We start from the raw sequence: 24,556 nt of genomic DNA, 5'->3' as shown, positions 1-24,556 counted from the left end.
CTCCTTTCAGCTCTTTCCCACTGCCTCCACAACATAGGCTACGTTTCAGACTCGAGGGCTTCATCCTCATATCAGATTTCCGATCAAATGTGACTTGTATGTGATCTCCTGTATGAACCTCATGTGCACCAAAAGCGTCCTGCATGCGTAGAAGACATGGCAACGTGCAGTGAGCGTGTGTGTGACGCCTTTGTGTTTGCAGAAGTAAATATGGATGGTAACAGCAGAGCATTTGTTATTTCAAAGTTTTTGTCCAACTGTAGCCACAACATTATCAATGGGTTGGTTTTAAGAAGATTACAGAAGAAGAAAGCAAGAGTTTAGGCCATGATATTTTGTAGAGTTGTGACAGCAACAAGAGTACAGAGAAACGTTTGTAAACACACTATTGTTCACCATTGTTGTTTTTGGGCGCTTCTGGTTTGTTGAACGCAGAATGACGTTGTCACTTGTCAAATATGCGTCAGTCGGACTAATGCAACCTGACCATTTAGACAGAAGTTGCATGGCAAAACATTAGCTACATATCAGATTTAGGACCACATATTTAAGCAGCCTGTGTCACATTCGTAAATATCAGATCTGTTTTGTTAAGACTGTTACAAAAAGATCAGTTACAGGTCACACAGGAGCAAAAACACTTCACTTGGGTCACTTCAGCATGTAGTGTGAATGTAAACTTCATCTCTTTTGGAAACCTTCAAAGTTTGAAAAATGTTAGGTTGTCCTCTAAACTTGGTCAGACTCACAACATTATCACAACTAGCCTATTGACACATGTATGGTAGCCAGCGGTTGAGCACTGCAGCATCACCAGCATTAAATTTGAAAGAATGAGACGAAGGCAATGATTCTCTTTAGCCTCTGTGGCATATTTATTTGTCAAAACAGATAATGAACATCTCCTCTCTATGAGGTAGCATCTCAGAAGAGAAACTCATACAACAAAAAGGAGGGAAGAAGATAACTTTTGGCACGCTCTCTAAACATGAATGTGATGACGTAAAGGTGCCCCTGACTTGCAAACTTCCCACTCACAATGGTGAAAATCATAAACATCTTACTTGGCAATAATACACAAAATGTATTTACAACTTGAGTACACAATTAAATGTCTTAACACCACCGCTAGCTTTAGCTAGTCAGACTAGGGTGATAAACAAATGTTCGAAATTTCCTAATGAAACAGACTAGTAGCCCTTACTTCACTTGTTATAAAAATGTTTGGAAAACAAAGGCACTTTTATTTATGGTTCAGGCTGATCTGGTCCCTTTTCTGTTTGTTAATAGGTCTGGTTACTAAAGATGATGATCTTTAGTAACAAAGATCATCATCTTTGTTACTAAAACAAAGATGATGATTATTGACTCTGAGAAAAATACTGCTGCCATTTCTCCTCTCTCCTTCACTATCAAAAACCAGGCAGTGGAGGTGGTTTATCAATACAAGTACTTAGGCACACTGATTGGTGATAAGCTCACAAAAAAAGCTCATCAGATATTTTTCTTTCATTGCAAACTCTGAAACTTGATGCTGAGGGTCATTGTCTAAGCTTGTTGGACTTATGTTGTATTGAATCTGTACTTGTCTTTTTTTGTGAGCTAGGATGAAAGTAGTTCCCAAACTGAGGGGCCTAGAAAAAAAACATGAAAAGAAAAAAAAAAAATCAGCTCCAGGTTTATGTCAAGCTTTACAACAAAACTGTGGGACGTTTTGAAGACCAGGGCAACTAAGAAGGCTCTTTCCGTCACTGCTACTTTGTGTTGCTTCCCTTGAGCTGTAGATTTGTGGTGCGCACAGATAAATGCCGTTAAAACCTTCTTCCTCTGTGTGGTTTTTTGGGTTTTTAAACTAGGTTGGGTGACATTTTTTGCCTTGATTGTGTATTGTTGTGCTGTCTTGGTTGTCTTTTGCTACTTGCTGCACAACCAATTACCCACTGGAGATAATAAAGATGAACTTGAACCTTAAACCTTGATCTGTCCTCTACAATAATCTTTCAAGGATTTTGTTGGTATTGTGCTGCTGAGCCTGGTGCCATTTTAGTTTGACTAGCCTCCTAGTCAAATACTTTAAAAAAAATAACACATAGGTCCAAATTTGGTATGCCATGTTAACACATCATGCTCTTATGGAACAAACTGCCAATGGAGATTAAGCTCTTACCAAATGCAGACACTTTTAAATCAAGATTAAAGGAAAACATTTTTCTCATGCGCCTGTGCATAAATTTTGCATGGCAAATTTGAACTGAACTTGCTTTTAATTATTTTAATTTATTATTTTATTGTGGTTTTGCCATTTCCTGTTGAATTTTATGCTTTTAATGTTTTATGTAAAGAACTTTGAAATGTCTGGTACATGAAAGGTCCCATACAAATAAACTTGCCTATGGACTTCAAATTGGGCTTGCAAACTTGCCAAGATGAATGATGTCCCTAATGTCCGTAATACTTCTTTAGAATGCCTTAAGCTTTAAACCCTAAGGTTTTATGGGCAATGACAGATTTATACAACTTTTCTCGGGAAATTAGGAGACAACTGACACCCTTTTGTGATGCTTTAAGTAAAATCGTGGTATTAACAATGCAGATTACAACATTTTACCTGTTATAACTCAGAACTGTTTGTTATCATTGAACACTTTCTGTAAGACAGAGGAAAATTAATTAAGCAACACCTTTCCCCACCTGCTCAATTACTTACATGTGTTTAGATATCGAGCCAGAGGGGAGTTACTGTGGGTTTGGACCCAAGCCTTTGTGCCTCGTTCCGGTGTTTACCTTTCTCTCCTTTTCACCTAGTAAAAGGCAATTACAAAGGATTCCACACAAACACGACAATGGTTGTCTTTCTTGATACATATATTTAAGATCTAGTTTTACTTATTTATTTTGGTAAACATAAAAAAGGTATCAATTAATGTGTTAGCAAAACAAACATTGTATGTGAACCAAATACAGTTAGGTTGTATAGGTTATAATTAATGTGATTATAGGTCACATCAAAGCTTTACGTTCAATAACTTTCAATCAATAGATTTCAGCAAAAACCAGAAAGATTAAAAAAAGAAAAGATTTTTTTTAAGTAATTAGTCTTACAAAAGAAACAAAAAATGTTTCACACACTTAAGTGTGTGATAAAAAACAAAAACATTTATGTGTTCTACCAGGGAGAGGAGTGAAAAGGAAGTTACACAACACAGCTCTCAGATGGTGCAGAGTGGGTGACACACACTGCACTGATGGTGCTTTGGTGTGTGTCATGTAGGCCTTTGTGTAGAGCTCATTCAGGAGCAAAGGGTTTCCTGCTTTAGCAATCCCCTCAAACACACACTGAAACTTCTTCAGTGACAGAAAAACATGCTGATCCTGGAAGAAGCACAGCTTCTATATTCAAAAGACCGAAAGAGAAAGAAGTTTCCAAGGAATTATTTAGAAAAGTTTCAGACAGAAACCGATTGAAACTGAAAAGATGTTTCTAATTAAAAAAGACAGATGTACAGTCTGAACTGTGTGTTCATGAGCTTCTCTGGTATGATCAGAGTCTTTACACTCTGCACAGAGACATCCAGGGAGCACGATACCTGCAATCAGACCAGACTGCAAATCCAGCATAGAGAGGATGAGTGAATGTGGTATTGAAGGTGTGGAGATGGAGCAGGGAGTCAGAGGAGACCTGGTAGAAGGACAGAGAGCCAGCAGGAATGTCCACATACACTGCTACTCTGTTAGAAATAATGGTTGAGGAGATGGGCGTTTCTCTGTTTTTGTGCCAGACAGAGTAACCTTTATCACAACCGAACAGACTCCAGGACTGATTATTACATCCAAACATAAACATTCTGTTTTCTCTCATGCTGATTTCTCTGTAACTCACTGCTATATCAACTCTTACTCCCCACTCAACCTCCCAGTAGCAGCGACCAGTCAGAACATTTTTACACAGTAGCTGAGTAGTCCGATCTTCAAATCTGTCTGGATGATCAGGATATGACCGAAGCTTCTCCACAAGTGTCACCCTTCTGTTGTTGTCAGACAGTTTGAGTTTTTTGCTCACAGTGTTCTTGTCGATGGTGAGTGGACAGGAATCTGATGGAGAGAACAAATACGATCCAGTTGCACTTATTCATCTATTAACATTTTGATCCTGACTGATGAATGAGTGATGGGACAATGTGAAGATGGTTAAACGTGATGAATCCAGTGAAAAACACACTTACACTTCCTCAGACCTGGAGTCAGCCATTGTTTTCCAGCAGGCTCCACCCTGAAAGGAGGAGTGGGGAGTATGCTAACATAAACATGTCATGTTTGTCATACACACTTTGTTCTACACTGAGAAAAGAGCAGTCCAACTAGACACATGTACCTGAATGCACTGCAGAAACAAGCCAATGACAAAGTATATCAACGTTCCTGAAATCCAATCACGTTTCTTTTACCAAACAGAGATAATAAGAGATTATAATGCAAATAGAAATCTTTATCTCATATACTTAGAAGCAGCAGATATTCTTCTCTCCTTTTCTGCAAATCTTATTTTCTTCTTCAGCTGTAGGCGTGAAGAGACCAAGTTCTATCTTTTCTGTGTATTTATGAGAAAATTTGCATGTTAATAGGAAAACAGAAGCTTTTCTTTCTGTATTTCTGTTATGTTCAGACTGTGGAACATGAGAAGATGCACTGATATTCCAGTACAACCAGCTTCCTGACATAGTGGCAGGAACATGGTCAACAGCTATGTGTCTCTCTGGCAGGAAATCACGCCACTTTAACAAAGATTCTACAGTTTTCTGACAGGAACTGCACCATGGTCAGTTCTTTAAAAATATAATTCTTGATGAGCGTAAATAATACTTTGTGCAATAAATTAACACATAAAACATGTTAACAGGGCTTCATAATCTATACGTAAACAAGCATCAGACAAACGCACAAGAATGGTGTCCCAGTAGCGAACAAAGCCAGGCTGTATCGGGAAAGCCTCGCTTGAACTAACATCATCTCCAAATTAAAGCTCAAACTGTTCAACTAACACATTTCAGCTGCATCTGATCAAGGGTAATTCAAGCGAGACTTTCATTGCCTAGCTATGTGTAAGTTTCTGAGGAACATAGGAAGCCCTGATGAGTGTCAAATTGAAAAGAGGAGATGGCAGAAAAAGAGAGTAAGATGAGAGCTGTCATTTTCTATGCAGCAGAACAAAATCATGATGGTGATGGAGCTGTATAAGGACTCTAAAAGTGTCATCACCATAACAGGTGACACAGCCATAATGAAAAAAGTGAAAGAAGCAGCACGGTGAACAGTTGCTGACAAACTATATGAGCTATTTATACACATTTCACATGAATCTATTTACATAAAGTAGACTGAATGCAGTCAATTTTTTTTAAAATTACAGTCAACCCCTCCATGAGCAGTCACTTTATCGTGGTGGAGGGATTTGTGTGTCCTGAAGATCCTAGCAGCTATGTTGTCGGGGGCTTTATGCCCTTGTTAGGGTCATCCATGGCAAAAAGGTGGCAGTGCTGTCCCTTAGAGATAGGGTGAGGAGCTCGGTCATCCTGGAGGGGTTCAGAGTAGAGCTGCTGGTCCTCCGCATCCAGAGGACCCAGTTGAGGTGGCTCGGGCATCTGGTCAGGATGCCTCCTGGACGCCTCCCTGGTGAAGTGTCCCGGGCATGTCCTTCTGGGATGAGATCCAGGAGAAGACCCAGGACACGCTGGAGGGATTATATCTCTCAGCTGGCCTGGGAACGCCCCGGAATCCCTTCTGCAGAGTTGGCAAATGTGGCTGGGGAGAGGCAAGTCTGGGCTTCCCTGCTTAGGCTGCTGTTCCCGCGACCCAACCCCAGATAAATAGCAGAAGATGGATGGATGGATGGATACACAGTCAAATTTAATAACATATCATTAAATAACCAAAAAAGGAAAAGAAGCTCATAGCTTATATATGCCTGTCCTATTGTCTTTCCACATTAATTAAATGATAATCAGCGATGGCCCTGTGACATACTACTTACAAAGTTAAAATTTATTAGTTCAAATAAATTTCAGAATTGTAGTCATCTCCAAATCATTTCTTGTCACACAATCAATACCATAAAGGGGACATGTCTGGAGAAAAGAGGACATTTAGTCACTGTGTAACTGTTCTTTCCACTCATATTCAGCTTGAAGCAAACAGGACTGAGTAAATCTCTGCAGATGTTCCTTCTCTATCAGACATTTTGTGGTTGCAGCAGCTTCTTCATACCTACGTTTTTGTGGATCCTTCTGTACAGCCTTCAGCAACTTCACTCCTGCCTCTCCTGGATGGTTGTATCTCAGGTCCAGCTTTTTCAGATGGGAGGGGTTGGAGGTCAGAGCTGAGGCCAGAGAAGCACAGCCTTCCTCTGTGATCAGACATCCTGACAGGCTGCAGAAAACAACATGTATGACAGAACTGCTTTAGAACACTAAAGCTGCTAAACATGATGAACATTTCTACACATCTTCTACAGCAGGGATGTCAAAGTCCAGTCTTCTAGAGTTATTATGCTGCAACTTGTACATGCATGCTTTCTCCAACACACCTGATTAAAATAAATGACTTGTTACCAGGTCTGTGGAGAGGCGAATGGCATGTGAATGAAGGAACTCATTTGATTCTGATGTTTTGGAGAAAGGACACATTCAAAAGTTGCTGGAAGGTAGCTTTTGAGGACTAGACTCTGGTACCCTACGCCCTACAGTGTGCCATTCCTAAAGAAATCCAGTTGAGATGTGATCAATATAAAATATCTGAACAACAATGAAAAAGAAATGACACTGACAGGAACCACAAAAAGGAGCCATTTTAATGGAACTGAGACTATTAGTGAAAAGGTAAAAAATATTTGTGCTTTATCGGTTGTCTCATCATGAAAGGAAAGGAAAATGAAAAAGAATTCAATTCAATTCAACTTTATTTATATAGCGTCAAATCACGGCAATGCCATCTCAAGACGCTTTACAGACAGAGGGGAAAACATAATGAAAGCCAATTCATAACAGCCTATATAAGGAAACCAACAGATTGAGTTGAGTCCAACTCAATCTCCCATCCTGACCAAGCACACTGGCGACAGTGGGAAGGAAAAAACTCCCTTTTAACAGGAAGGAAACCTCCGGCAGAACCCGGCTCAAGGACAGGCAGCCATCTGCCTCTGCTGTGTGGGGGGAAGAGGACAGAAAGACAACAGACAACAGGAACTGCTACTCCCGGCCAGGGAGACCTGCTGCGACAGGAGATATACATGTTAATGATGCAACACTGTTATTGGGGGGGGGGGGGGGGGGGGGGATTAAATGAAAATGTCCTTAAAGAGGCTCGTTGGTAGAGGGTCAAAGATACAGGTGGATGGTTTAGATGAAGCTCAGTGTATCAGGAAATGTCCCTCAGCAGTCTAAACCTATAGCAGGATAATTAAGGGATGCTAACCATCCCCAGCTATAGGACTTATCAAAAAGATAAGTCTTCAGCCTAGTCTTAAAGGTGGGGAGGGTGTCTGCTTCCCTAACACTAACTGGGAGCTTGTTCCACAAGAGAGGGGCCTGATAACCAAAGGCTCTGCCTCCTGTTCGGCTCTTTGAGACTCTAGGAACCACAAGTAAGCCTGCAGTCTGTGAATGAAGTACTCTGCTTGGTATATAAGGAACAATGAGGTCTTTGATATATAGTGGTCCCTGGCTGTGGATGGCTTTATATGTAAGGAGAAGGATTTTAAATTCTATTCTAGATTTAACAGGCAGCCAATGAAGAGAGGCTAAAACTGGAGAAATATGATCTCTCCTGCTGGTTCTGGTCAGGACTCTGGCTGCAGAATTCTGGATCAGCTGAAGGCTTTTCAGGGCATATTTAGGAAAGCCCAGTAATAGAGAGTTACAGTAATCTAGTCTCGAAGTAACAAAAGCGTGAACCAGTTTTTCTGCGTCACTCTGAGACAGAATGTCCCTAATTTTGGCTATATTACGTAAATGAAAGAAGGCTGTTTTAGTAACCTGCTTAATATGTGGGCCAAAGGACAGGTCCAAGTCAAATATTACTTCAAGGTTTCTCACTGTAGCACTTGAAGCTAAAGTAATGCCATCCAGGTTCATTACAAAACTGGAAAATTTAGCTGAGTTTTTCAGATCCAACGAGAATTACTTCAGTCTTATCTGAGTTAAAGAGGAGAAAATTTCTAGACATCCAAGTCTTTCTGTCTATGAGACAATTTTGTAGCCTATTGGGCTGATTTGTTTCATCTGGTTTAAAGGATAAGTATGTCTGAGTATCATCTGCATAACAATGAAAATTTATTCCATGCTGTCTAATAATTTTGCCTAAAGGGAGCATATATAGCGTGAAGAGTACTGGTCCAAGTACAGAACCTTGAGGAACTCCATGACTTACTGTAGTTTGTGAGGAGGACTTGTCATTTACATGAACGAACTGAAGTCTATCAGATAAATATGATTTAAACCAGCTTAATGCTGTACCTGTGATTCCAATCACCTGTTCTAGTCTTTGTAACAGAATGTTATGATTGACTGTATCAAATGCAGCACTAAGATCAAGCAAGATAAGTACGGACAGAAGTCCTTTTTCTGAGGCCATAAGAAGGTCATTAGTAACTTTCACCAATGCCGTCTCAGTGCTATGATGAGCTCTAAATCCTGACTGAAACTCCTCGCATAAATTATTTCAGCTTAGGTGGGCATGTAGCTGAGCTGAAACTATTTTCTCCAGAATTTTGGACATAAACGGGAGATTAGATATAGGTCTATAATTTGCTATCACCTCTGGATCCAGAGATTGCTTTTTAAGTAAAGGCTTGATTACAGCAGTTTTAAATGATATTGGTACATATCCTGTCACTAAAGACATATTGATAAGATTTAATAGAGATGTATCAATTAAAGGGAAAATATCCTTAAAGAGGCTCGTTGGGAGAGGGTCTAAGATACAGGTGGATGGTTTAGATAAAGCTATTATTTTAGTTAATTCAGAGGGTTGGACAGGACAGAAACTATTTAGACACAAGTCAGATCCTGGTTCTAAGGATGCTTCAGAGACCACAACAGGCTCAACATTATAGGTAGAAGGAAGAGTATTGTGAATTTGATCTCTAATAGTATCAATTTTATTCCTGAAAAAATACATGAAATCATCACAGCTAAGTGAGAAAGGAATACATGGCTCTACAGCGCTCCGGCTCCTAGTAAGCCTGGCTACAGTGCTGAAAAGAAACCGAGGGTTGTTTTTGTTTTCATCTATCAATGATGAATAATAAGCTTTTCTTGCCGTACATAAGGCTTTTTTGTATACAATTAAACTTTCTTTCCAGGTTAAGCAAGACTCCTCTAATCCTGATGAGCGCCATCTGTTTTCCAAACGCCTTGATGCCTGTTTTAGAGCTCGAAGCTGGGAATTAAACCAGGGAGCCTTCATAATTTTACCTAATTTCTTCTTCTTTAGGGGAGCAACATTATCCAAGGTTGTACGCATTGAAGCTGTTATAGTATCAGCATGTTGATCAATCTGAGCAGGAGTAAAGCTTAAAGGGGGACTCTCAGTCATGCTAACACAAGGTAGAGGTGAAAAAACTTATTCAATTGATTGTTTAAATTTTGTAATAATATTGTCTGATAAACATCTGCTATAGTAGAATTTATTTTTGGTCAGTGAGTAATCAAATAAAGTGAATTCAAAGGTTAATAAGAAGTGATCAGACAATACCGGGTTTTGAGGAAATACTTTGAGCCTATCAGTCTCAATACCATATGTTAGAACAAGATCAAGAGTATGGCCATGAGACTGAGTGGCACCATTGACATTTTGTGAAAACCAAATTGAGTTTAGAATAGAGCTAAAGGAAATGTTTAAACTATCATTTTCATCATCAACATTGTTACGACCCTCAATGGAGTTTGTCCAGGGGTACAAAGGGGTGGCAACATTAACAAAAGAAAACCATGAAAATGCGCAAATGAAGGCTTTATTTAGGACCCACTAGTCCTTAAAAAGTATCAAAGGTCAGAAATCAAAAGCCAAAACAAACCCAACAACACAATACATACCGAAGCTGGCACCAACCCAGCTGTAATCACAAATGCGTCAAATCACAAACACCAAACAGTCAATCTCATTCACAGTCAGTGAATGAGTGGCAAGCTGTGGCACCAAGGCTCAACCAAAACACAGCTGCCCGGAACGAAGTTTGGTGACAGCCTTTATTCCGGTGCTCTGTAGAAGGTCTGGCCGATCAGGGGTAGGTGGGCGTGTGGCGACCAATCAGCATCCAGCACACATCAGCCTGAGGGCAGCTCCAGGAAGAAAGTCAGGTGTATCAAATCCCTCAGGTGATGCTTGTTGAAATGATGAGCTAGATGACAGGCCATGGGACGTAACAAACATGAATATTAAAATCCCCTAATACAATGACTTTATCAGTAGTCAGCACTAACTCAGACAAGAGATCAGAGAATTCGGTCAGAAACTCTGAGTAAGGTCCAGGTGGGCGATACACTAATGCTAAAAGGAGCGGTTTCTCTGAATTCCATTTTGGATGAGATAAATTTAATGTCAGGAATTCAAAGGATTTATAGTTAGTTTTGTGCTTAGGATTAATTAATAATTCTGACTGAAAAATAGCTGCAACACCTCCTCTACCTGTTGTTCTAGGAATGTGAAAGTTTAAATAATTAGCTGGCGTAGTTTCATTAATACTAACATAATCCTCTTGCTGTAACCAGGTTTCCGTAAGACAGAATAAATCAATGTGGTGATCACCTATCAAGTCATTGACGAATAAAGACTTATTTGGGAGGGATCTGATATTCAGTAGGCCACACTTTATTGTCTTATTTTCAGATTTTATTAGATCCATTGTTTTTATTTTTATGAGGTTTTCACGATTAACCCCAGAAGTGTTTTTGTGTTGTTTAATTCTTACTGCTGGGAAGTTCTATAAGGTCGGAATGGGGTTTTGGGTGGGCAGCGGCAGGTGGGAAGCTGCAGAAAAGTGTGTAGGACTACAATTCTGCCTCCTGGTCCCAACCCTGAGTTGTCAATTTAGCTGACTAATAAAAGAGTCCATATTGCTAGATAAGAGAGCGGCTCCATTCAACGTGGGATGGATGCCATCTCTCCTAATAAGACCAGGCTTTCCCCAAAAAGCGCTCCAATTATCTATAAAACCCACGTTGTTATCGGGACACCACCTAGACAACCAGCGGTTGAGAGGTGACATGCGGCTAAACATGTCATCACTGATTAAATTTGGCAAGGAACCAGAGAAAACTACGGAGTCCGACATGCTCTTGGCAAAGTTACACACCGAAGCAACATGAACTTTAGTGACCTCCGATTGGCGTAACCGGCTGTCGTTACCGCCGACGTGAATTACAATCTTACGGTATTTACGTTTAGCCTTAGCCAGCCGTTTCAAATACGATTCGACGTCGCCCGCTCTGGCCCCAGGAATGCATTTGACTATGGTCCCCGGTGTCTCTAGAGCCACGTTTCTGACTATGGAACTACCTATAATCAGGGTTTCTGCCTCAGCGGGTGTGTCGCCAAGCGGGGAAAATCTGTTAGAAACGTGAACAGGTCGGTGGTGGCCAGTGGGTTTTGGTTTGGGGCTACGCTTCCGCCTGACCGTCGTCCAGCCCGCCTCGGCTCCCGGCTGCACGGGAACTGCTGAGGGACCACTAGGTGGGCTAGCTGCCCTGGCTGGTAGCTCCACACTGGCTAATGGGGGCTTGCTAACTAACTGCTTCCCTAACTGAGTGCAGAGCTGGGCTTTTAACTCGCAGAGCCTCGCCTCCAAAGCTGCCAAGCTGCTACACTTAATACACCTACCGTTATCACTAAAGGAGGCGGAGGAGTAGCTAAACATCAGACACACCGAGCAAGAAAAGGCAGGGGACCGGGGTGTGGGAAGAGAGCTAGCAGCCATGATGAAACCGAGTGCTTGAGCTGTTTAAGTCAAGTAAACAGAAAGCCAAAGATCCCAAAAATAAATGCAATATATAGAACAGTGGTTTGGGAAGATATTGTGGGCTGAAGTGAGTGGTTGGTTAACAGTAGATAGCAGTTAGAAAGAAGTTAAAGGAGTCAACGACTCGTAGCAATCCGCAGTGATACATGCTAGGGAAACAGGAAATGACACAATACGTTACCGCAACGTCAGCACGTTGCGGTAACGTATATACACAAAGAAGAAGCTCTGGACCCTTCAGAAAAGGATCCAGGGTTTACTCTGTGTTATAAACCAGAGTAAACATATCAATTCAATCAAGGACAGGGTGAAATGAGGGTTTCACATGTTTTGTTTGATTGAGTCATGAAATATGTAAATACAATTGTTTATATGTCTTTGAGTATCTGTTGAGGAGACAAACAGGACGGGAATAATCAGCAGTTTTTATGATGATTTATTACGTAAATATCTTGACATGTTTGAAATAACATTAAGAAGAGAATTACATAAATACGAAAGGAATAGCAAACAGATCTAATTCTGTTGGAGCTGTTTCACCCTGCATATACGTATGCTTTTGATGGAAAATAATGGGAGATATATTCAAATATGTCCTATGAAATCACCTGACATCATAGCATAGCAACTGGAGTAGCCTGTCTGAACCAGTTCACAGGTGTCCCATCATTTCTATTTCATTTTCATTATCAGACTGTGTGACACAGACCTGCTCACATGCAGATCCTGCAGCAATACTGTCAACATAAATCAGCTTCCTGATTTATAAAAACCAGCATCAGCCACTAAAAAACTCACATCAGTCCAGCTCTAATAAAAACTCATTTTAAAAAGTTTGATTAATCCTGACCAGAGAGTTTCCAGTTTGCAGTCTGGATTCTTCAGTCCACCACACAGCTTCTTCACTCCTGAATCCTGCAGGTCATTGTTACTCAGGACCAGTTCTGTCAGATTGGAAGACGAGGAGCTGAGAACTGCAGACAGAACTTCACAGCTTCTCTCCAAGACACCACAAAGACTCAGCCTTGAAAGAAAAAAAAAGATGCAATATAAAATTAATCTTCTATTATATTGTCACTTATATATTTCTAATTGACTTTTCATGCTGCAAACAAATACAACATGGTCAACACGGCCTCAAATGGTGGTCACAAAAACTTTGGACAATAAAGCAGCCACTACAACCTAAACATATATTTATTAAAAAAGAACATGTATAATATTGTAATAATGTATGGCATGATATGGTGTGGTATTATAAGGTATGGAACGTGGCACAGAATGGTAATATATTGTGTGGTATAGTACATTATAGCACAGTGTGGTATATATACACATATATATACCACCACATACATATAATGTGGTGTGATATGGTGTTGTATGGTATGGTTCGGTACTGCACGATCCTCTATCACATCACATACAATGCAATGTGATGTGATAGAGTATCTTATTTTACAACACGGTGTGGTGTGGTATGGTGTGATCCAGTCTGGTCCAGTATGACACGGTGTGGTGTGGTGTGATGTGGTATGGTACAATGTAGTATGGTATGGTATCTGATCTTTATAATCAGTGCTGGATTTTTAATAATACCTTCATGATCAGCTCATATGTGAAGTTGTTGTATTCCTGTCACTATTATTTTATAGTTGTTGGCTGTTATGATATAAACTTATCACACTCTGTTCTGCATCAAACCAACCTCACCTAAGAGTTTCCAGGTCACATAAAGGACTCTGTAGACCAGACAACAGTTTCACTCCTGAATCCTTCAGGCTGCAGTTCCTCAGATCCAGCTTTTTCAGTCTGAAGGACCGGGAGCGGAGAGCTGAGGACAGAACTTCACAGCTTCTGTCTGAGAGTTTGAGGACACTCAGCCTGAAATAAAAATATTCAAAATAATGAATCGTTGTATCGACCTTTGTTTCCTCTGTAGCTTTATTTATTCTGAACTTACAGGGTAAGCTTTGACTTTTCCCATTCAGAAGTTTTAGTTCTTTTTCTGATTCCGAACTGAGACACTAAACCATACAAATTTGTTTTTTGACCTTACTAATGAAATTGACATTAGTTAAAATTAATCTTTATAGTTTTTTCCCTTCTTCTGCATGTTTAGCTGTGTTTGAAACATGGATTGATCTGTGAGTAAGTTATTTGTGGAGCGTCTGCATCTTTCATGGCTGAAAATTGGAGCAGATGTCACACTGAAGAAAGTAGTTTTTCATCATGGATTTATAAAAGAGCTCTACCGATGCAGGACTTTAGGAATTTAGTGAAAGGAAATCATCTCCACATCTGCTGACAGACAGACAGTTTTACACATGAAACTAAAGTTTTATGCATCTAGGCTCTGGAATGCCGTGAAAACATGCCTGGATTGTTGCAGCTGATTTATAGTTGGGTTTCCATCAAAGTTTGTTTAATATTCGTTTTAAAGGGTCTCATTCAGTGATTTTTGTATTTTCTTCAAAGAGATGATCCTCATGACAGGGAATGGAAACAGAATAAATGGATCAGTTCTGATGCATCAAACAAGTCAGTCACACAACCAATCAACTGTTTTAACTGAAATAGGTCATTATGTAGTGTTAAAGTGGCAAAGTAATGCACATTTTTATACTGAACAGACTAAAACTGACTGATAATAAACTGTACATTCCTTATAGGTTTTAGTTTTAGTGACACTTTTAATCTATTTATGGAATGTATTTTCTTCTTTTAGCCATTTCACATAATTACTTGTTTAATTTGTTTAAGTATTGTGCGAAGACTTTATGGTGTCTGAATAGCTAGTATTACACATTTCCTTCTGGATTATTAAAATGAATCTATATATTGATATATCATTCAGTGTCTTGAAGCTGAAACGGTAGAAAAACACGTGAGAGCAGCAGAGAAACCTGACCTGAGAGTTTCCAGTTTACAGTGTGGACTCTGCAGACCATCACAAAACCTCTTTATTCCTGATTCATCAATACTCAGGTCCAGTTCTGTTAGTCTGGAAGACTGGGAGCTCAGAACTGAGGACAGAGCTGAACAACCTTCATCAGTGAGGGTACAGCTGCTCAATCTGTAGAGGAAATAATAAAAGCAGTTCTTTGTCAAATTCTGTTCTATGAAAACAGCTGCCTCTCCCTGAGCCGTCACCTTATCGTGGTGGAGGGGTTTGTGCGTCCCGAAGATCCTAGCAGCTATGTTGTCGGGGGCTTTATGCCCCTGGTAGGGTCACCCATGGCAAACAGGTGTCTAGGGGAGGGACCAGACCAAGCACGGCTCATAGACCCCTATGACGATGACAAACCTGGGCATAAATGTTCCCTTGCCCGGACGCGGGTTACCGGGACCCCCCTCTGGAGCCAGGCCTGGAGGCGGGGTACGAGAGCGAGCGTCTGGTGGCCGGGCCTTCGCCCATGGGGCCCGGTCGGGCTCAGCCCGAAAGGGTTACATGGGCCCCACCTCCCGTGGGCTCACCATCTGCGGGAGGAGCCGTAGGGGTCGGGTGAAATGTGAGCTGGGCGGCAGCAAGGGGCGGGGACCCTGGCGGTCCGATCCCCGGCTGCAGAAGCTGGCTCTAGGGACGTGGAATGTCACCTCTCTGGTGGGGAAGGAGCCTGAGCTTGTGCGCGAGGTTGAGCGGTTCCGACTAGATATAGTTGGACTCACCTCGACCCATGGCTTGGGCTCTGGAACCAGTACCCTCGAGAGGGGCTGGACCTTCTTCCACTCTGGAGTTGCTCATGGTGAGAGGCGCCGAGCAGGTGTGGGCATTCTCATCAGCCCCCAGCTTGGTGCCTGCACATTGGGGTTTACCCCGGTGGATGAAAGGGTAGTTTCCCTCCGCCTCCGGGTGGGGGGACGGGTCCTGACTGTTGTCTGTGCTTATGCGCCGAACAGCAGTTCAGAGTACCCACCCTTTCTGGGGTCCTTGGAGGGAGTGCTGGAGGGTGCTCCTTCTGGGGACTCCATTGTTCTGCTGGGGGACTTCAATGCTCACGTGGGCAATGACAGTGAGACCTGGAGGGGAGTGATTGGGAGGCATGGTCCCCCCCCTCTGAACCCAAATGGTGTTTTGTTGTTGGACTTCTGTGCTCGTCATGGATTGTCTATAACGAACACCATGTTCCAGCATAAGAGTGTCCATATGTACACCTGGCATCAGGATTCTCTGGGCCGCAGTTCAATGATCGACTTTGTAGTCGTATCGTCGGACCTGCGGCCACATGCCTTGGACACTCGGGTGAAGAGGGGGGCGGAGCTGTCAACTGATCACCACCTGGTGGTGAGTTGGCTCAGATGGTGGGGGAGGAAGCCGGTCAGAGCTGGCAGGCCCAAACGTGTTGTGAGGGTCTGCTGGGAACGTCTGGCTGAGTCCCCTGTCAGAGCGAGCTTCAACTCCCACCTTCAGCAGAGCTTCAAACATGTCCCGGGTGAGGCGGGGGACATTGAGTCCGAATGGGCTGTGTTCCGTGCCTCTATTGCTGAGGCGGCCGGCCGGAGCTGTGGCTGCAAGGTCGTTGGTGCCTGTCGTGGCGGTAATCCCAGGACTCGTTGGTGGACACCAGCAGTGAGGGATGCTGTCAAGCTGAAGAAGGAGTCCTATCGGGCCTTCTTGGCCTGTGGGACTCTGGAGGCAGCTGATGGGTACCGACGGGCTAAGCGGCATGCGGCTTCGGCCGTTGCCGAGGCAAAAACTCGGGCATGGGAGGAGTTCGGCGAGGCCATGGAGAAAGACTTCCGGACGGCTTCGAGGAGATTCTGGTCCACCATCCGGCGGCTCAGGGGGGGGAAGCAGTGCTCCGTCAATACTGTGTACAGTGGAGATGGGGAGCTGCTGACCTCAACTCGGGACGTTGTGGGTCGGTGGAGGGAATACTTCGAAGACCTCCTCAATCCTACCAACACGGCTTCCCATGAGGGAGCAGAGCTGATGGACTCAGGGGTGGACTCTCCTATCTCTGGGGCTGAAGTCGCTGAGGTGGTCAAAAAGCTCCTTGGCGGCAAGGCCCCGGGGGTGGATGAGATCCGCCCGGAGTTCCTTAAGGCTCTGGATGCTGTGGGGCTGTCCTGGCTGACACGCCTCTGCAGCATCGCGTGGACATCGGGGGCAGTACCGCTGGATTGGCAGACTGGGGTGGTGGTCCCCCTTTTTAAGAAGGGGGACCGGAGGGTGTGTTCCAATTACAGGGGAATCACTCTCCTCAGCCTCCCTGGTAAGGTCTATTCAGGGGTCCTGGAGAGGAGGGTCCGCCGGATAGTCGAATCCCGGATTGAGGAGGGGCAGTGTGGTTTTCGTCCTGGTCGCGGAACAGTGGACCAGCTCTATACCCTCTCTGGGGTCCTGGAGGGGGCATGGGAGTTTGCCCAACCAGTCTACATGTGCTTTGTGGACCTGGAGAAGGCATTCGACCGTGTCCCCCGGGGGCTCCTGTGGGGGGTACTCCGGGAGTATGGGGTACCGGACCCCCTTGTACGAGCTGTCCGGTCCCTGTACGACAGGTGTCAGAGCTTGGTCCGCATTGCCGGTAGTAAGTCGGATTCGTTTCCGGTGAGGGTTGGACTCCGCCAAGGCTGCCCTTTATCACCGATTCTGTTCATAACTTATATGGACAGAATTTCTAGGCGCAGCCGAGGGGTTGAGGGGATCCGACTTGGTGGCCTCAGGATTGGGTCCCTGCTTTTTGCGGATGACGTGGTCCTGTTGGCTTCGTCTGGTCGTGATCTCCAGCTCTCGCTTGAGCGACTCGCGGCCGAGTGTGAAGCGGCTGGGATGAGAATCAGCACCTCAAAATCTGAGACCATGGTCCTCAGCCGGAATAGGGTGGATTGCCCTCTCCGGGTCGGGAGTGAGGTCCTGCCTCAAGTGGAGGAGTTTAAATATCTCGGGGTCTTGTTCACGAGTGAGGGAAGGATGGAGCGTGAGATCGACAGACGGATCGGTGCGGCGTCTGCAGTAATGCGGGCTCTGCGCCGGTCTGTCGTGGTGAAGAAGGAGCTGAGCCAGAAGGCGAAGCTCTCGATTTATCAGTCCATCTACGTTCCTACCCTCACCTATGGTCATGAGCTGTGGGTCGTGACCGAAAGAACGAGATCTCGTATACAGGCAGCTGAAATGAGTTTCCTCCGCAGGGTGGCCGGGCTCTCCCTTAGAGATAGGGTGAGGAGCTCGGTCATCCGGGAGGGGCTCAGAGTAGAGCCGCTGCTCCTTCGCATCGAGAGGAACCAGTTGAGGTGGCTCGGGCATCTGGTCAGGATGCCTCCTGGACGCCTCCCTGGTGAGGTGTTCCAGGCACGTCCCTCGGGGAGGAGACCCCGGGGAAGACCCAGGACACGCTGGAGGGATTACATCTCTCGGCTGGCCTGGGAACGCCTCGGGATCCCCCCCGCAGAGTTGGCAAATGTGGCTGGGGAGAGGGAAGTCTGGGCTTCCCTGCTTAGGCTGCTGCCCCCGCGACCCGACCCCGGATAAGCGGCAGAAGATGGATGGATGGATGGATGGATGGAAAACAGCTGCAGTATGTTTCTGCACATCCTGCTGATTATCTACTTACACAGCTTTGTTGGAGGCTTTGACCACTGGAAGCAGACTCAGAAAAACCTTCTCTGATGGAGAGTATTTTCGCAGGTCAAACACATCCAGATCTTTTTCTGATGACACTAAGATGAAGGCCAGGGCTGACCACTGAGCAGGAGACAGTTTTTGGGGGAAAATAGATCCGGAACTCAGATACCGTTGGATGTTCTCCTCGAGAGAACGATCATTCAGTTCATTCAGACAGTGGAATAGATTGATTTTCCTCTCTGCAGACACATTCATACTGATCATCTTCTTGATGTACTCAATTGTTTTCTGATTGACCTGGGAGCTACTTCCTGTCTGTGACATTAGCTCTTGTAGGAATCTCTGATTGGTCTCCAGTGAAAGACCCAGGAGGAAGCGCAGGAACAAGTCCAGGCGGCCATCTGGATACGATAAGGCCTTTTCCACAGCACTCTGGTAAAGAAGAGTCTCCTCTGTAACTTCAGATTTCTGGAAGGATGGTTCACCTTCTTCCATCAGATTGACTCCAGAGTTGATGAAGGTCAGATGGACATGAAGAGCAGCCAGGAACTCCTGAACACTCAGATGGATGAAGTTGAACACCTTCACCAGGTACAGTCCTCTCTCTTTTTTAAAGTTCTGTGTGAACACTCCTGAGTACTTTGATGCTTCTGTAATATTGATGCCACACTCTTTCAGGTCTTTTTCATAGAAGATCAGGTTTCCTTTCTGCAGCTGATCAAAAGCCAGTTTTGCCAGAGACTCAATCATCTTCCTACTATCTGGACTCCAGAGTGGATCTGTCTCAGCTCCTCCATCATACTTTACATTCTTGACTTTGGTCTGAACCACCAGGAATTGGATGAACATCTCAGTCAGGGTCTTGGGCAGCTCTCCTCCCTCTCTGGTTTCCAGTTCATCCTCCAGAACTGTAGCAGTGATCCAGCAGAAGACTGGGATGTGGCACATGATGTGGAGGCTTCGTGATGCCTTGATGTGGGAGATGATCCTGCGGGCCTGCTCCTGATCTTTGAACCTTTTCATGAAGTATTCCTCCTTTCTTGCATCAGTGAACCCTCTGACCTCTGTCACCATGTCAACACAGTCAGGAGGGATCTGATTGGCTGCTGCAGGTCGTGTGGTTATCCAGAGGCGAGCAGAGGGAAGCAGTTTCCCCCTGATGAGGTTTGTCAGCAGCACATCCACTGAGGTGGACAGCAATGGGTCAGTTAGGAACTTAGTTTCATTAAAGTCTATAGGAAGTCGACACTCATCCAGACCATCAAAGATGAAGACAACCTGGAACTCTTCAAAACTAGAGAGTCCCCATTCTTTGGTTTCAGTAAAGAAGTAATGAACAAGTTCCACCAAACTGAACTCATCCTCTTTCAGCACGTTCAGCTCTTTGAAAGTCAGTGGAAACAACAACTGGATGTCCTGGTTGGCTAGTTGGTCTTCAGCCCAGTCCAGAGTGAACTTCTGTATCAGGACGGTTTTCCCAATGCCAGCCATTCCCATTGTCATCACTGTTCTGATTGGTTTATGTCTTCCGGGTGGAAGTTTAAAGATGTCTTCTCGTCTGATGGTTGTTTCCGGTCTGTCTGGTTTCCTGGATGCTGTTTCAATATGTCTGACCTCATGTTCATCATTGACCCCTGCAGTCCCCCCCTCTGTGATGTGGAGCTCGGTAAAGATTTCATTGAGAACAGTTTCCTCTCCCGGTATAGCAATTCCTTCACAGAAGTACTCAAATCTTGTCTTCAGAGCAGATTTTAGTTCAGGCTGATACTTCAGCAAAGCTGTAAAGCAAAACAATATTTCATAACATTCATTTTGTTATTGAATTTTTTTTAAAAACTGTTGTCTTTGTTAATGAACAAAACAACTTCACTGATGTTGGTCAAATGGAGTTTTGTCTTGGTTATAGTTACAAGTGAAGTAGTGCTTCTGTTCCTGCTTGTAAATTTCAAATTACACTAAACATCTAAACATTTGAGTTGTCAGCAAATACTTTCAATCTCCCTGCTGGGTTAATTTGTCTTCTGATCAGGAAAGTAACTGCTAACAAATAGAAAGCTGTTCTGAGTTACCATCCTGTAATCCGTCATTTCTGTTATGGTTGGACTGGTGTCTGTCAAAACAACACATACACACCAGAACTCTGATCATTATCTGATGTATGGAGATATCAGATTCCAGATGTCATGTAGACAGCATTATCGGATATCTGTTTAACAGATCATGTTTTCTGATGATGTGAAATCAAATCAACACACCTAGATTTCTCCTCGATACTCTGATGAGCACATAAGCCCATATATCTGAATTTATTATTTAATCTGTGCTGCTCCCATCTTTTCAATGTCTTTCGTTAAAATGATGGAAGCGGCACATTCTAAATGTGAGTAAAGGAAAGACTAAAATGGTGTGCAGCAGCAAGACGTTGGAGCACAAATTAAGTGAAGTGTTTACATGCAGTTAATCACAAATGAGCATCTAATGGTAAGGCTTTGGGCCCTACCATGTTTAACACAGAACAGATGTTTAGTGAAATAACAGGTAGTTGCATCACTACGAACAAATGACGATGAAAGGAAGCTGATAATAAACTAGAATATGGGGGGTTTTCTAATATTTTTCAGTTGGAAATGTGAGTGTTTTAGGTCTGATTATTACAATGTTTTGGGTTGGGGGGATCTGAGTGGTGGTTTTCTGTTGATGGAAAGAAGCCAAGCAGGAGACACCGTCTGATTACTTCAAGATGTTGGATTTTAATGTAAACAAGCTCTATGTTGCCTTTCAAAGAACACAAGGGGTCACTGTGTTGAAGTAAATCATGTGATCTGAACTTAAGTCAACATCTCAATGCAACAGGGTTAGAGAATCTGGACTAATGCCTTTTATAGTGTGGTCTACCTCCACACTTATCAGACAGTAAATCAGAGAAGCTCTACCATTGAGGGAATTATCCGTGAGGTGGTCGATGTACTTACTTTCAGTAGTACCACAAATAGTAAAAGAAACATCAAGGAGTATTGAATTTATTATGAACACTGGTCAATGAGGGATTCAATGTCACTCAGGTATGTATGTAGTCAGGTGAAGCCAGGAACCAATCCTCCAAATCTTTGTAATCTAAGAAACTGATTGGTTTCATCTGGCTTCATGGTGAGGTAGCTCTGAGTGTCATCCACATAGCAATGAAACTTTATACCATGCTGCCTGATGATATTTCCCAAGGAAAACATGTATAATGTGAAAAGTATTGGTCCAAGTACAGAACCCTGAGGAACTCCATGACTTACCCTGGTGTGTGAGGAAGACTCATCATTTACATTTACAAACTGAAATCTATCAGATAAATATGACTGGAACCAGTCTAATGTGGTCCCTTTAATCCCAATAACATGTTCCAGCTTCTGTAGCAGAATATTGTGATCAATAGTGTCGAATGCAGCACTGAGATCTAAAAGAATGCGTACAGACTGAAGTCCTTAACCTTTGGCCATGAGAAGATCATTTGTGACTTTCACCAGCGCTGTCTCTGTGCCATGATGAGCTCTAAATCCTGACTGAAACTCTTCAAACAGATTGTTTCTGTTCAGACTGGCGCATAGATGGGTTGAAACTGTTTTCTCAAGAATTTTAGACAAGAATGGGAGATTAGATATTGGTCTATAATTAGCTAAAACTCCTGGATCCAGAGTTGGTTTTTTAAGCAACGGTTTAATTACAGCTGTCTTAAAATATTGAGGTACATATCCTATTAATAGGGATGAATTGATCAAGTCCAGTACAGATGTTTTAGACGCAGGACGCCTGCTGTAGCCCACAACGTTACGCCGCACTTCATGTTGTTTACATTGAAGTGGACATGCTTTGAATGAGAGGAAAGGTGGAGAAAAAAAAACTATGGCGGCTGTAATGTTACAAACTGGAGCAGAGTTGAGTGATGACAGTAGTACTACTTAACAGTCATTTACTACAGTAGTACTACTTAACAGTCATTTACTACAGTAGTACTACTTAACAGTCATTTACTACACCAGACAATGAAGGTCAGATGCTGCAAAGTGTATGCATGATCAGTATTTTGAGTTTTTGAAGATTATCTCTAGATTAAAAATAAGATAATATTGCTAAGTTGCATGGACCAGGCCTAATGCTGGGAAAAACATATTTCACAGAGGAAAAGTGTAATAGTAATACACTATTAAATTAGTCTGGTAATCAGCTAAATAAGTCTAAATTTATAACTTTTTTTGTTTCTAACCCTTTTATTCATAGTGGCCCTGTAGTGGGCACCTATTTAAAAGCTTTTTTCTTGCATATTCATGAATGAGGACGATATTTTTGTAAATAAACCACTTCAGTGGGCGTTAGTGAGTCATTCAATACGTTTCCACTCACTGGGGAATAAATAAATAAATGATACAACTGAACGTAATGTAATTACCCAACTTTGCCTTTTCGATAAATAGGAAAAGAAAATGATACAGCAAAATTCATAAAAGATTTACATAATATAGTTATGAGTATATTTTATTCTATAACTATTTTGTAGAATGGATTAAAGTAAATCATAAAAAATTCTAAATATCACTAATATTGCAAAAAATACTGTATTTAGAAAAATGTTACATTGTTTTTAAATTAATTCATGCATGAAAGGGTTAATGAACTTTAAGTTTATGTATTTACGTTTCAGTGTTATTTTTAATGTTCATGCAATGAGGCTTGAAGTTCATTAAAGTATCTCCATGGCACTTTGAATTTGGCAAATGTGGATTTGATTTAGAACTTGCTGTTTTGTTTTTTTTTGTTGTTTTTTTTTGTCATATCTGTGCTATAAAACTATTAATCCATAGAACAATTTATAGATCTACATGTAAGTATCAGCCATGTTTTTTACCCATATTTGGATGACAAACTGACAGCAAGTCATTAAGGGAGTACCACCACTTATTTTGTTCCACTTAAAGCAATCATCACACGTGCCATCTATCATGGACAATACAAAACTGGCAAAGAGGTAGATCTTTGAGGGGGCTGTGAGCGTGATTATGGATGATTGGTGTACGTCAAACTCCAACCTGTCTGTATCTGGGGGCTTGGAAGTGGGCTGTCTCACCCATGGCTCACAGGACACTCAGTTTCATAGGTTCACATTTGTCATCTGTTTGAATTTAGCAAAAACCTATAAAACCAAGAACACAAACAATTTAGCATATTAACAAAAAAGGAACCTTTCTTCTGAAAAGATTCAATGTCATACAGAAGATAATAACTTAAAGTTTCCATGCTTAAGAGGGGTCTACAAGTCTGGTTAGTGAGAAATGAAAGAGGCACATGTAATTAGACAAATGAAATTTTAAGACCAAGCAAGCTCCATGTGATTCATAAAAAAAAAGAAAAAACATTGAAAGAGGATTCAGTTTTACATGCAGCCATTTAAAAGGCCTTCATCCTTCTGAATATATGAAGTGATTGGCTTGGTATGGAACAGTTTGGGATGGGATGGCTCATGGTGCTTTTCTTGCATTTCCCATTGTAAAAACTGAAAATGGTTACAGAATCTGTGATCCGAGTCATCTTGCTGTCTTTTGGGACCTTTCCATTGTGATCCCATTCTTACCAGTCCCACCCCAAATGGGCTGCATACATTTGCCTTGCTTTATTCCTGTTATATGCATTGTAGTTCCTTTAGCATCATTATTGTTTTCTCCTCCTCATTATTTTTATTAACTCATTTTCACACCTGAGAGGAAATGACATGAACTGACATCCATGAACATAATGATTTAATTACAAATGTCCCGGATAAATAAACGCCCCTTGCAGGGGGGTTTGTTTATAAAGGTGAATGTTTGGAGCCGTAAAGCCTCATGATAATGTCCAGCTGACACTGAGTTTGGTGTTGTCTGTTTGGCTTGTTTAGAAGTGAGCAGTGTGGAAGAACCTTTTCTTGAGTGCACACAGTATGCATGTTGCATATTCATACT

The 24,556-nt window shown here is 42.6% G+C and overlaps 1 protein-coding gene across 1 annotated transcript in view; it reads right to left on the bottom strand.

Moving 5' to 3' along the window:
• Positions 1-23,689, bottom strand: part of LOC306765648 (NLR family CARD domain-containing protein 3-like) — a gene marked incomplete at both ends in the record, with an annotated part of 26,811 nt that extends 3,122 nt beyond the window's left edge. Inside the window, 5 exons of the mRNA XM_079253133.1 lie at positions 4,022-4,092; positions 6,266-6,423; positions 13,724-13,894; positions 18,565-20,353; positions 23,686-23,689. Coding sequence (XP_079109259.1) covers positions 4,022-4,092; positions 6,266-6,423; positions 13,724-13,894; positions 18,565-20,353; positions 23,686-23,689 — 2,193 coding nt within the window. The remainder of the gene's footprint in view (positions 1-4,021; positions 4,093-6,265; positions 6,424-13,723; positions 13,895-18,564; positions 20,354-23,685) is intronic.
• Between the last annotated feature and the right edge of the window lie 867 nt (positions 23,690-24,556).

This window comes from Telmatherina bonti (genome assembly GCF_933228915.1).
Source record: "Telmatherina bonti genome assembly, chromosome: 14".
Lineage (NCBI taxonomy): Eukaryota > Metazoa > Chordata > Actinopteri > Atheriniformes > Telmatherinidae > Telmatherina > Telmatherina bonti.
Note: the sequence above shows the minus strand (reverse complement) of the source record. Positions and strands in the feature narration are given on the sequence as shown.